Source organism: Fusarium oxysporum, chromosome 3, assembly GCF_000149955.1.
Source record: "Fusarium oxysporum f. sp. lycopersici 4287 chromosome 3, whole genome shotgun sequence".
NCBI lineage: Eukaryota > Fungi > Ascomycota > Sordariomycetes > Hypocreales > Nectriaceae > Fusarium > Fusarium oxysporum.
In genome coordinates this window covers 4,238,280-4,251,646 of record NC_030988.1, presented here as the reverse complement: position 1 = coordinate 4,251,646, position 13,367 = coordinate 4,238,280, and the positions used below count along the sequence as shown (strand labels likewise).

At 46.7% G+C, this 13,367-nt stretch overlaps 4 protein-coding genes across 4 annotated transcripts; 3 read left to right on the top strand and 1 right to left on the bottom strand.

Moving 5' to 3' along the window:
• Nucleotides 1–1,460: 1,460 nt before the first annotated feature.
• Nucleotides 1,461–2,426, top strand: FOXG_19424 (uncharacterized protein; the record flags this gene model as incomplete). The annotated part of the gene is made up of 1 exon (XM_018399638.1): nucleotides 1,461–2,426. The coding sequence occupies one exon, from the start codon at nucleotides 1,461–1,463 to the stop codon at nucleotides 2,424–2,426; it is 966 nt and encodes a 321-aa protein (XP_018242882.1).
• An 866-nt stretch (nucleotides 2,427–3,292) lies between these two features.
• FOXG_06847 (uncharacterized protein) lies at nucleotides 3,293–4,299 on the top strand (the record flags this gene model as incomplete). Its single annotated transcript, XM_018385490.1, has 2 exons — nucleotides 3,293–3,368; nucleotides 3,599–4,299. The coding sequence occupies 2 exons, from the start codon at nucleotides 3,293–3,295 to the stop codon at nucleotides 4,297–4,299; spliced, it is 777 nt and encodes a 258-aa protein (XP_018242881.1).
• Nucleotides 4,300–6,119: 1,820 nt separating this feature from the next.
• FOXG_19423 (uncharacterized protein) lies at nucleotides 6,120–7,030 on the top strand (the record flags this gene model as incomplete). Its single annotated transcript, XM_018399637.1, has 2 exons — nucleotides 6,120–6,527; nucleotides 6,605–7,030. 2 exons carry the CDS (start codon nucleotides 6,120–6,122, stop codon nucleotides 7,028–7,030), a joined length of 834 nt encoding a protein of 277 aa, XP_018242880.1.
• Nucleotides 7,031–9,099: 2,069 nt separating this feature from the next.
• Nucleotides 9,100–10,116, bottom strand: FOXG_06846 (uncharacterized protein; the record flags this gene model as incomplete). Its single annotated transcript, XM_018385489.1, has 1 exon — nucleotides 9,100–10,116. The coding sequence occupies one exon, from the start codon at nucleotides 10,114–10,116 to the stop codon at nucleotides 9,100–9,102; it is 1,017 nt and encodes a 338-aa protein (XP_018242879.1).
• Between the last annotated feature and the right edge of the window lie 3,251 nt (nucleotides 10,117–13,367).

The following is a 13,367-nucleotide window of genomic DNA, read 5'->3' as shown; positions in this document are numbered from 1 at the left end:
TGGAAAAACTGCATCGTATATCGATCAGTACAAAGCCAGGATTCAAGCGGCCAAGTCGCCTCGGTGGGGGAGATATTTGCACCCAGACTCCCCCAAAACGGCAAGACCCGAAGGTCGATGCTGGTCAGAGTCGAAAGATTATTTTTCAAGTCGTCGCATGGCTATATTTGGTTTTGTTATAATTGCCAACATGGCCTTCCAACAGTCCATTATCTGCCATTTTACGCGGGATTATTGGAAGACAGTCTCAGAATCTTCAGCTCCGCATTATCGTGAGGGAAAGCATAAAGGAGGGCAAGGTTACAACAAGTTCGTTTTCGGCATCGGGCTCTCTGAATTGGATGGGCTTGGCTCAAACTCTTTGTTCTTTTCTGTGCGATGTTATATATGGCCAGGAATATTGGGATAATATCTCTGATATCAACTTCACGGTGGATTTAGAAGATATATTGACTCACGATCAATCCTATTCTATTCTTGGGATAAATGGGAACACTAGTCTGACTCTCCGAATGGATCCAGTCAGCCAGGTCTGTGGCTTGCAGGTGGTTGGTGCCCGGCCGATAAACTAAAAGCTTACGCACAACTTGACTTATTACCTGGCCAGAGACCCTCAAAGTCGGCTCCAGTGTTGGAGTCGAGTCCACGCGAACATGCTACGTCAGATCATAATCATATCTCCTTGGCGCCTCACCGAGACCTCCGGCGCAAAATGGGGCTCGTATGATTTCGCGTACTAGGAGCAATAGAAAGTCTAGTCCCAATGTAACGACCCAATATCACATGGCACTTGGTGAGTCTGTTGATTCATCGATGCATGCGCATCAACCCAACAGAAGGTGTTGCGAGCACATCAGATCACCACCATTTGATCTTGAAACACCTCAACTCATGATTCTCACAGACCAATCGTTCTTTCAAAGCCAAAGGTATCATGTATGCGAAGTTGAGCCTTACAGTCCTCTGGTGCCGAACAGTAATAACGATGCAGTGCGTGACGTACTCCACCATTTTTAGCTCCAAAAGCTGAAGGGTCCATGCATCGTAACGAAAACAGACACCTCAAGGCCTAAGTAAATAACACCATTCGAGTGTTTCAAACTTTAAATGGCTTCAAAGAGACATTTGTGAAAGCGAATGACTAGGCTGACTCGGCCCCTTGCCTTCAGTCGAGCATCACTGATATTACCTGATGTTACTTTGGCTAGAGGGCTTTTTGGCGATTTTTAACAGCCCCCCACATACTCTGGATGAGACCAACTGAGAGGAGACGTATTATATGCCAAAGGCAAGTCTTCTTTGTCATAAGTTATTGTTTTCGACCCACGACTGGTTTAATTCGAATCCCTGTGCACACTTCATCACGTCTAACCACTCAATTTGTAACCACCGAGTGTCACACATTAATTCACGGAATAAATTGACAACAGGTCGAGGAAAAATTCCATCACGTACGAATTATGGCTTTTGCGGAAACCCTAGCAGAAAACAACTACTTCCCAACTGATTATTTAATTGAAAGTAATACACCTATTGATACTCAATATTTCTTTGATCTTGCCTGGCAGGACTTGCCCGAATACCTCATTTCATGGCATTGGATGAGTTCCTCTAATCAATCCTTCCCAACAAACTCGTCGAGTTCTCAAACTCCGTCTCTTCCAACCCCAACTTCAGAGCATTACTTCCATGATGAAATGGCTGGTGGCTGGATGGATGATCCGAGCTTCGGCACTACTCAACTATCGCCCATATCTTCCAAAAACCAGCAGTCAGCTGGATTCAGCTTTCCCACATCACAGACCACCACAACCAAGGAGGACACACAAAGCTCTATTAGGAATCGTGATAATGATCAAGAAAGCCTAGAGCCCTTCACTACATCAGATTTTACCAGATACCAATCGACACCAGAGCCACCAAAGAGAAGAAAGGCTGGGAAGCAGTCTGTAAGCAGGAGGTTGCTATGCGAGAAAAGAAATTGTCGGGAGAGAAGAACAGAGCTGGATGATGCCAAGAGCGAACAACATATGAAAGTTCGGGAACGAAACCGGAGGGCGGCTGCCAAATGTCGTGATCGCAAACAGGATCAAGCAAACGAGTTGACCTCTCGGATGGAAGAATTGCAAGATCGACATCGACTACTTTCTTCTTGCTATAGCGACCTTCAGCAGGAGGTTTCCCAACTCAAATTCGAAATTCTGAGGCATGGCGAATGCGAATGTACTCTGATTCAACAGTACATTGCGAAACAGGCGTATAAAGCAGTGGATAAGTTGACAAAGCAAGCGTTCTCTTCCGAGAATTGGGGTACAGACACCACATTCACAACCACAGCCCCGCGGCCGCATGACAGTGACAGCAGCACCAGTGATCGACGGGGGTTTCTTCTGGGTTCTTTTGGGCTCCAAAACATGGCGGCGTGACAGTGGCACCAGATAGGTCATGGCCTTGGGAATATTATCACTCAGATGAGATATGGATTTTTCCCCATATTTCCACGGCGTGGATCCAATCTTCGACGGTCATGTAGTTACGGAAGTTGAAAACCTTAAATGTAATATGAGGGGCAAATAAGGGTGACAATCACATATCGTATTTAGTTTATGCATCACATGAACCAACTCTAACACAGTGTGCCAAGTATAATATTACTCTTATTGCCAGTGTTAGGAAAAAGGAATCTGAGGTTTATGTACTGTATCATCAGAGCTGCGTCCTATGATTAAATCATTATTCACGCCAGCTCAACCATAGTGGGTTGTATTGGTCGAGAGCGACACTACTGCAACAGATCGACGCTAACTGATACGTGGCATTCATATATGGGCTGAGTGAGTGGTTCAAGACATCATGTCCCGTCTTTTAACCAGAGTTGACTGGAAATACCATTCCACTACTTCGAAACAAAAGGCCAATTGCGTCCCAGATAGTACTTAAAGGTCGACTTATGTATCACTAAACCACATGTCAATCCAACCCAAGGGGTTGAAGTGGGGCTTTTAAGGCCCCACAATTATCATCAGACATAAGGAGTCAAGTGAGGGGCAGGATAAGCAAAGAAAGGGCTTTCGCCGGCCAAAGGGAGGAGTCAAGATCAGATTTAGACCTAAGCTGAGGTATAGTCTAGGTGAGGATAACACAGTACGCGTACAACGAGAATGTTGGATTTCGGCATAAGAAAGAATCACCAGTACCAGGTGTCTGTCCTATAGTGTTATTGTACCACTCCAGCTCTTGGTTATTATACCGCCCGCGGCAATTGAGAACCCTACAGACAGCCAATTACAACATGGTAGTAAGTACCGATACCATCACTGACCCACACGAGCTTCCTTGGGACAGAAGGGAGAGCCGACCTGAGGTAGGTAAACGAAACCAACGACCCTTAGGCACCCACAGGTAACATTTAATTTAATTCCACCATTACTTGTTTGTCAATATGGCCAAATACCTTTTTTGATCTCTTGACATCCAACATTCCTTGTGGCATTCAGTACTGACACCTCATAGCAACCAATTGACTACTTCCTGGATAAATTCAGTCAGGGTGAGAAGTTCGCCTGGTCCCAACATGCAAGACACTCACATATCTAAGACAATATCTTCGCCGATCTTTCATGCGGGATAGCCCTATATGATCTCCCAATAGTTTCCCCAGTTCCAAACATAGCCTCATTTCAACCATCGCCCACCATTTCTCCGGCTGATCACTTCGCATCAGAGCCCAGTTTCCCCTTTAATATCCCCGCTGGGGATAACGACGAGTTCGTCGCTCTGTACAGCCATCCGATAGGGTCACAGAGTTCTGAGTTGGGTACTGCCGCGACCTGGCCAGAACTGGATCAGAAGAGAATCTTGGCTCGACCATCCGAAGCCAGCAGCCCCGAAAGCAATGACTTTAATGATTACCCTGTCGGCAATCATATTAGCAGCCAACGGGCCACAAAGGCTCCTATAGAGGCCAAGCTGCGCTCAGCGTCTCGCAGGCCAAAGAGATTCCGGAGAAAGCCACCATTACCCCCAAACATCCAGCAGGCTCGCGAGTGCCACAACAACGTTGATAAACAGTACCGTACACGATTGAAGCTTCGCTTCGAAAGCTTGCTTATGGCAATCCATGGCTCAAGACCCAAGAATGACAACGTGGGTGGGGATGACTCAATGGATGCCGATCATTGTTACAGCAGAGGCGAGGTTCTGGATGCCGCAAGACAGCGCATTCTGACTATGGAGGAAGAGAATAAACGACTGTCAACTCGGATTCAGGTGCTCAGTAAGAGCCCCAGGATTAATTAAAGGGCAGCTCTAGATTGAATGAAAGCATAGTCAAAGAAAGGGGGCTTGCTGTGTTGTATATAACACTTGAGCCTTAATCGCATTCGATATCCCATGGGTGAGGAGAATAAGAAGGGCATCGCCAAAACCTGTTTAGAATGCAACTTGACATCACCTTGAAATTCCGCTCGTCACTTGAAAATACCTATTATCCCTTGAGCTGTGGAAAACCTCCCGGCCGTACCGAGCCCCACATCTACCCCAACTTCTGAGAGGTACATGAGGGGAGCCTTATGATGCGTCATTGATTGATTCCACCTACATACTCATAGAAATTCTTTCGGATTGATTGATGACTTCCTAATCAGTACCTATAGAGATCTCGGCGGAGACGCAAATAAGATTGTCTTGCTTGCAAAGGGCTTCAATTAGGGCAGCCAAGATCAAGAAGTGCAAGGAGGCCTTTGGCCCCGGTCAGCTATAATAAAAGAAGGCGTCAATCGATTTGGGGATGTGAGCAGTGTGGTGTAGCGATTTGTAACTCGAGAGATTGCTGGTACTTCTATCATCGGCTAAATTAGGGAGGGGATTTGGTATCTTTAATCCGATGCATGATTGACTGTCCCCCCCCCACGGCTGGGACCTGCTGGGAGGTTTTCCACAGCTCAAGGGATAGTCTCCATCAGTAAACAACTAACAAAGGACTGAGAGGATCACATGTTAGTGGCTTACTGTATGACATAGCGCCAGGTGAGGAGAATAGCATCAGAGTCAACAAATTCTTCCGTCGTGGGAAGGGGGCCCACACACCCATAACGTGCGGGCCTGGCAATGAGAAGGATTTCTGAAGAAGCAAGTCAACCATTGCATCCAGAAGGAAGCTGGTGAAAATTTGCGAATTGATGTTTTATACATTTAACTTGAATATTTACAAGTAGAAGAGTTCACGGACACCTCGGACTAATGTTGTCGTTCGATCAATTTGCCTCCACTCTGTGCTATCAGGCTGTCTGTACTGTACACTGGCCAATTCTAAGCGAATAGGGGTCCAAGGTCTAGAGCCTTGGAGAAATAAGACTAGACACTAAAATGGCTAGCCTTGAACGCGAGGTTGGATTTTAGGTTTCGTGGACTTTTGCCCGACATGATATGTCTGCAACTGCATCAATTCGTGTTTCTAAAATAACCTCATGCACCACCAGATAAACGACGATTCGCTGGCTCCTCCGTACTCCGAGATGAAATATATGATATGAACGATAAATTGATAGTAATACAGATCCACGCGTAGCATAAGATCAAACTGTCATCTTCCTAATGACTCTACATATGGGCTTGGCTAGGCCTTTCCGGCAAAGGCTTAGATAACACGAAATCATATGCGCATATGGGGCATGTATCGTGTTCCGCAAGGTACCAGGTAGCAATACATTCCGAGTGGAAAGTATGCTCCCATGCCAGATGGCGTACTATCAGGCTGGCGATCGATTCAACCATCAACTCAATCCTGTCAATTTTATGGAAGTTGAAGTCACGTGAATCAATTCAATCAATCCCATTTAACGCTCGCATTGATTGATTCAATTCCACCGGGATGCTTTCAACGTTGACCATCGGTTGAAACTGGCGATAATGGCAGTGGTTCAGGGTAGCGCCCAATCCGTGTAGTCCCATGAGACACGTCCACAGGACCCCTACTAATACTTTTGCCCCGTATTTTTGATGCTCGTGCCAACTGCACCTAGCATAGGGGGTTTATGAACGCGTCTCAGCTGTCGTCGCGCCCTATGACTTTTGCAGGAAGACCATTGCCTGTATTCCATTCCTTTCCTAATCTTCAAATGGACGCCAACGTACCTGTCAAGTGCCAGAGTCCTGACTGCAGCGCACCTAGTACTTCACCTAATAACTTGGATGTTTCGCCAGTCGATTGGAAAGCCTTCTCATGGCATAAGTTTCCGGGTTTCTCGATTTCGGAACGCGCTGGCAGGCAGACCTCGTGGGTTTGGCAGCACGGCTTTTACATTCAAGCCCGTGACTCTCCCACAAAGAGGAAATGGGTTTGCAAGCATTGTCTCCGGAGGGTCAGGTCCACGGTGACAGACTTCACTGCGGTTGGCACACAGAATATCGAGAAACATCTGATCAGGGAGCACAGACTTGTCGACGAGTCCGAGAGGAGGAAGCCACCTGCTCTTTGGAAGGGAAAGCAGGAAAAGACACGCCCAAGAAACATTATGGGAGGAAGAGTACAAGCTTTTGAATTCGGATGAAGAACCCCCATTCAAGCGTTTGAAGGCAATGAGTGCACTCGAAAGGCACTGAGCTCGCTCACAGGGCTTCGTCTCTGGCAGGCAGGTGTTGGGAAAGTCCATGGAGTAAGGGCCAAGACGAATATGATCACTGGCTGTCGAGTGCCGACTCTAAGAACGACACTCTTGTGACAGATCCCATCCAATATTGGTGGAAGAGGCGGAGAGACTACCTTCGACTGTCGCGAATGGCCCTTGACCTACTATCAATACCGTCTATGTCGGCAGAGTGCGAGCGTTTGTTTAGTGTTGCTGAGCAAATGGTGCCACCGCTGCGGACTCGATTGGAAGCTAGCACGATAGGAATGGCACAGACACTGAGGTCATGGGTGCGGAATGGCCTAGTCGACGCGGCTGATAGCTTGATTGATGTGTCAGAAGAGGTTGGAAATAGCGTTATATGGGAGGCAGAGGAGGATGACCTAGACACTGGGAAGTGAGCATTGCGGGACTCGACGCGCGTGTGATGTTCAACATCTTCAATTCAACGCCATCAATTCAATCTAGAGTGCAGTGGTTCAACTCCACTGGCCAAATGCTGAGTAAGCTGTCAACGCAACGCCACGCGAGGACGAAATTGATGGAATTGAATTGATCGCCAGCCTGCGTACTATATCAGTGTCTTGAACATCGCCTAGGCAAATAACGCTAAACAAAGAGGCAATTGGTTAGTCAAGTGCTTTTTACGATTACCAAAGCGTCAAGAAGACATACCATGTCATATTGGGGACAGGGATCGCCCAAGAGGCATGGGCTTGATGCTCAAGCTCAGATCTAATCTCTTTGCTCGTTTTAGGGGGAGCAATCGTATCTAGATGAGGCAGATCTCTGGCTTCAGTGCTGGAAGATGCTGATGACGAAGAACTCGGGGAACTGTTAGAGGCATCGGTGACTGCAACTCTCCCGTACCTTGCCCATTCGTAGAATCTACACTGCATTGGCCAACTAAACTAGGAGCTGAGCTCTTTCTAACAAGTAAGACATACCTGGGAATTCCCACTATAAAAAAAATCACCAGAGCTAGAAGTGGCATTATCACGGCCGCGAGCCATCCTAGTAACGCGTGGTTTTGGTCCTGGTTATCAGGGTCCTGAGTGGTGAAGGGAGCGTCTCTGATTAGTACAGGCATGGCTTGCATGTGAATGCAGGATATATCAGAGCCTCAGCACCTTCCAATTCAAATAACAAATGCATTTGACTGGCCTTATGTGCCTGATATTGTTCAATTTTGGAACATGTACTGTATGGACTCGGGTCTGGAGCGTGGTATCGTGCTTCCGGCTAGATCCGACCTATGATCTGATGGACACCTCACAAACCTCTGCCTCATCATCGCGCCACATTAATTGTCGAGACGAAACAGAACTCACTACAGTAGCGGCATTTTACGAACAGACATTAGCATATTTGCCGTGGTTGGACGCGTGATCTTTGAAGATACGTGGACTGCTACGTGTCAGACATTACGTGTATTCGGTTCATTGATGCAGATACGTGTATTCAAGTCGTGTTTATTTTTTTAGCCCCTTGAAAGGTCCGCCAAATTCGGCCCGTAATCTTCAGGTATCCCTGCATGCACGTGACACCCACCATCTGTTCAACAGTTACGCGCTTATCGTAGCTATCATAATAGAGTATTATGCCAGAGACCCAATTTATTTTTCTCGTGAAATTGAGGTTTCCATCTCGAAGCAAGAATCCTACCGCTAGACCATCAAACCGGAAACTAAACGCTAGTCATTTGTTCAGAGACTCAACTCCGTCTTCAGGTTTGTTCATAACCACGGATGGCTTTTCAGTCTGCACAGTGAATCAACATTGATAATTAACCTAGCTACAGAAAAGGATCACGTCCAGACTGTATCGTTGTATCTCCTTGATAGTCATAAGGCACAAATACATCGCCGACCCACTCTAGATTAGTCATAATATCAGTACTTCAGGTAACTTTAAAACTTTCTCCACCAAAAACTCTATGACGTTCATTCTGACGAAGAAACAAGCGCGTTGCCTAGGATTTCAGGGCATTCAAATTGGCCCTTGATCCTGTAGCTCTCAAAAGGGTCGGAAGAAACGGGCTCTGTTGAATACGGCATCTGAGGATAGCCTCAACCGCAGGGCCGCACGCAGGAAGGTCGGCAGTAATACGCAGTTGGGTTGTGACTGTTGTGATGTAGCTATTTGTAACGGCCTGAATGTTGGTACTTTCATCATAGGCAAGAAATGCCTGTGGAGGAAGTACCATAATTTTACTAAATTATAATTGGATGACATCCCTGTCGATCCCTTGCATGCAATGTATTTGTGCCTTATGACTGTCAAGGAGATAAAGCCAATAAACCTTACTATTCATTGGATAGCGACGGGGACATCGTTAATTCAAGACGGATGCATTGATATCAAGTCTACCAATCTACATACATATTACATCATGATCACAATCATTCCTCTGTACTTTTGACTTCCAACTTGAATGCAATTCCACAGGGTCGATTGCCACGGACAAACGTTACATAAAAGATTGTAGCAGTTCGTGCATTATTTCGTCTCCGATACGATCCTCTGTAAGCATCTCAGCAGTACCCTGGGTTGAAATGTTCCCAAAGAAGTCTGCAATGTCCTCTACTGTATCACTATAGCTGCCATTATTATTCTGCCATAGACTTGTGGTGCCTGTGCCATGTTCCGCGGTCAGAGAGCTGTAGCAAGTCGAGTCGTTCATGGTTCTTTGTGCCTCTTTTGCAATATATTGTTGAATAGCAACACATTCGCAGCCGCTATGACGTAAGACTTCGGTTTTCAGCCGATAGAGCTCTTCTCTCACATTGTCAAAGCGGTAGGAAAGTTGTCTATGTTGGTCAGCCAGTTGTTCCTCTTGTGAGGCCAAAGCGAGTGCTTCATCTCGCTTGCGATGATTGGACTTTATGGCAGCAAGTCGATTCCGTTCCAGGCGACTGAGGTGCGGTTGCTTCTTGAATTTGTCCGAATTTTCCATCTTTCCCCGGGACTTCTTGCCACTGTCCTGCTGCAGGGCTTTGGGCTTCCGTTCATGATTCTTTCCTTTTGGCGGCTCCTGTGTCTGCCGATCCTTGTCTGGCTTTGACAAAACGCCAAGATATTGGAGGCTTTGATCGGTGTGGCAGTTGCCCGTAGAATTATCCATCTTATCCTGAATTGGAGGAGCCGGTGGTATTGGAAAACGAATCTCGGTGGCCTGCTGAATTCCAGGGTATGTAGGTGCCGGCGGCATGGAACCGAAGTTCATCTTGTCAGACAAAGTATCGATGGCTTTATGGTGAAGATAGCTATCCGGATGCTGCTTTGAGAATGATAATTCCTGAGAGGTGGATGAGTTCGTTGAGAAGGAGCCAGTAGAGGGAGAAATCCCGTTTTCTGGAAATTGATATGCCGCCATGTCGTGCCACCGTGTGCAGACTTGATATTGTTCTTCCTGAAATCCATGATAATTGATAAAGGCAGTCGGCTCAAACGCCTTATCTTCCATGGAGGGTCCTGAAAAGGCCATGTTCTATATACCGTTTTCTCTTTCAACCAAAAACATCGAACTCTGCGCTCACCGGTGAACGTAGTGAGTCCGTTTATGAGAGAAAGTTTGCAAACGAGATCCTCTTTAGCTCATATGACTTGGTGACTGGGGCAACTTTAAATGCAACTCGGTTTTGTTGAGCGTCGACAAGCAGACCATCTCAAGCGATGATGAATCGCTCAACTGAAGCCTCACACATCCTCCAACACGAGATAGGTATAATTGAGGTGCGACCTGCAAGCTCACGTACACTAATCATAGAGAAGGTTGGGGCAGGCGCGACGTCAACCACGTCATATGAATGTGATGGGCAACGGAACTTCCCCAGTTACGTTTGTTAGACGAATTAAAAGGTTTAAGAAACAACCTTTTTTTTTTTCATGGTTTGGGGGGCGGGCATTGTGAGGATGACTAAGAATTTGAAAAAGCTTGGTTTCTGACCTCTAATGCACGCCAAAAGCCGGGGCTTTCCCTTTCCTCACACCAAGACTCCCCTAGCCTCTGAACCTTAACGTGGCGTGATAGATCACCTTTTCCGAGCGCTCTGGCCAGAATCTTATGCCTCTGATTAAATGCGAGTTTGAGCACCATGAAAATCTGGGTCATACAGGGCTATGGTAAGCACCTGCTAGTGACCGCCAGCTCAAGAGTTTTGAGAACAGGTTAATCCTTGATCTATTGCCAGCAGCATAAGACCTACTGATCCTGCTTCGCTTTAACCTAAGCACTGCAGCTATCGATACGATTTACCAAGATCTAAGATCGCACAGGTACCAGATCTCATTGCAGCGGCCCTCCTAGTTTTGGACTCAGACTTTTGATTAAGCATCGGGATCATCGTTGATGTCGTGCTATTCGCTGTAGCCTCCCGCCTCAAAATTCTTATGCTCACAGTTGCAGCAATGTGACTTTACAGCTGATTATGACTTATCTCCTCTTTAGGCCGTGGGCGGCGTAAACGTTAGCGCGAGAGATTCTTCCGATATAACTTTAAAGGATGATCTGACAACCCAGCCCCCCCAATGACATCTTGAAGGAGGCAGGATGTGATTCTGGTCATCCACCGTAGAGTCAAACTGCGGTCAGTCTACGTCGAGCAGGTGAGGGGATAGGGCAGAGTGTTGTGGATCGGCATTTAGTTTTGCGGTTCTGTCAGCCACCTTGTCACGCTGCCTACTGCGGTACAGTTTGTTAAACAAATCGACACATGATGAGAGAGACAAGGAGGGAGGAAGGATTTAAGTGAGGAAATAAGTTTTACGCTACCTTACATACACGAAGAAATTTCGTTATAACCAGGGGCCGCCAGCTGCCAAATATTTAGCACAAGCGAACATCTTTTGGGTGAGTTTAATTCTAAACAACCACGCGGCAGTCTTAAGTTATTTCTCCTTGCTTGTACATGAAGCTTTCTGGAAATCAGAGTGTTGGCGGCTTACCTGTCGACCGTTCTCGTCAATCCGAAAGACAAGAGTGTGTTGTGTGCGATGAGCAAAATTGACTTGGGCATATGCATCAATGTAGTGGAGTCTAGAACTCATGGATCATTCAGACACACAGACTGCACATAGAACGAATTGATATTGAGTTACCAGGAATTGGGGAACGCCCGCCAATTAAGCAATAACCTGATTGCAGGCAGCTCACATGGCCTGATCTGTTCCAAAGTCCCCAGCTTATGCCGTCGTATGACGAAACTTTTAGGTAGCATGAAAGATGGCAGCTTCTTTTTAACACTGGAGATGATATGATCATATCTAGACTTACTGGAACGGAGCTAAAAGCTAATATTGTATTACTTCCACCAAAAAATAAAGTTAAAAATTATGGGTCGTACTTTGCATGGCGTGATGGATCCTGTAAACGGATTGGGAGGGTTCCTGCGATTACATATTCTAACGTATTTCCCCACCACCTGTTGTTTATATTGCGCAGTAGTGCTGGGTGAAAATGTATTTTTATGAAACTTGGTTGTTCATTATTGAGCTGAGAGTTATTCTCGGGTTTATATCTCTAGATGATTGTATCTAGGACTTTGAACTTTAAATCTAGGACTTTCAGACTAACAGTCTGAATCCTGAAGGGAAGGGGATTCCCGGATTTTCCAACACGCCCCCATCCACCTTGTCTTCAGGGCACAGAGTCATCGTGGACTTCAGTACTCCAAATAATACGACCTGCTTCCTCGATCGGACATGCACTGACTCGAATTGCTTCTAGAAAGTGACCGTGGCTGACGGCGTTCAATGGTTTAGTGAGTCCGTCTGCTACCTGCTCATGTGTGCTGACGTATTGCACATCAATATTCCCGGCTTCAACTTCTTCTCGGATATGGTGCTCGGTTAACGGAATGTGCTTTGTCCGTTGGTGAAGCTCAGGGTTTCTGCATAGCTTTAGGGAACCCTGGTTGTCGCCGTTCAGTGGGATAGGCATATGTAGCGGAAGGAGCAGTTCAGAGAAGAGGTTCCTAGTCCAGGCCAATTCTCTGGCACACTGGGAGAGTGCTGTATATTCAGCCTCGGTAGTCGATAGTGCCACTGTTTCGTGCCGTTTGGCCCTCCATGAGACTGTAGATCCTTCAAGTTGAACAAGCCATCCAAACGTCGATCTTCCCGTAACAGTGTCGCCTTTCCAATCCGAGTCGGCCCAAGCTGTGATGCTCCAAGCGGATTCAGGATCTTTCTTGACGCCCCCAAGCACCAGGCCGTGGTCTCTTGTCTGCTGTAGATAGCGGAGACCTCTTTTGATCATTCGTGAATGTGTTGGTGATGGATTCGACATGTATCTTGAGAGTACCGAGAGTAGGAAAGCTAAATCGGGTCTGGTTTGGGTCATTCCATACATCAGCGAGCCGGTTTTCGAGCTATAGTCTTCTCGTTCTTCTGGAGAAGCCGAGTCGCCATTGTCTCTTGGTTGCAGTGTCGAGAGTGAATTTCGCTCCATCGGGGTCTTGACCGGTCGACAATCCTCTAAGCCGAATTTCTTCAGTATTCTGGTAAAATATGCATCCTGGGAAAGGTAGATCAGCCTTGAGTTCCTGTCTCGGGTTATTCTTACTCCAAGAAAATGGCTGGCGGGACCGAGATCAGTCATTGTGAAGATCTCTCCCAGGCGGGCTTTGTACCCTTGGATTGCTTCCTTGTTGCTGCCCATGATGAGGAAGTCATCCACATATGTGATGATGATCACTCCCGTTGTGGGATTGTGATATACGGCCGTGTCAGACGTTA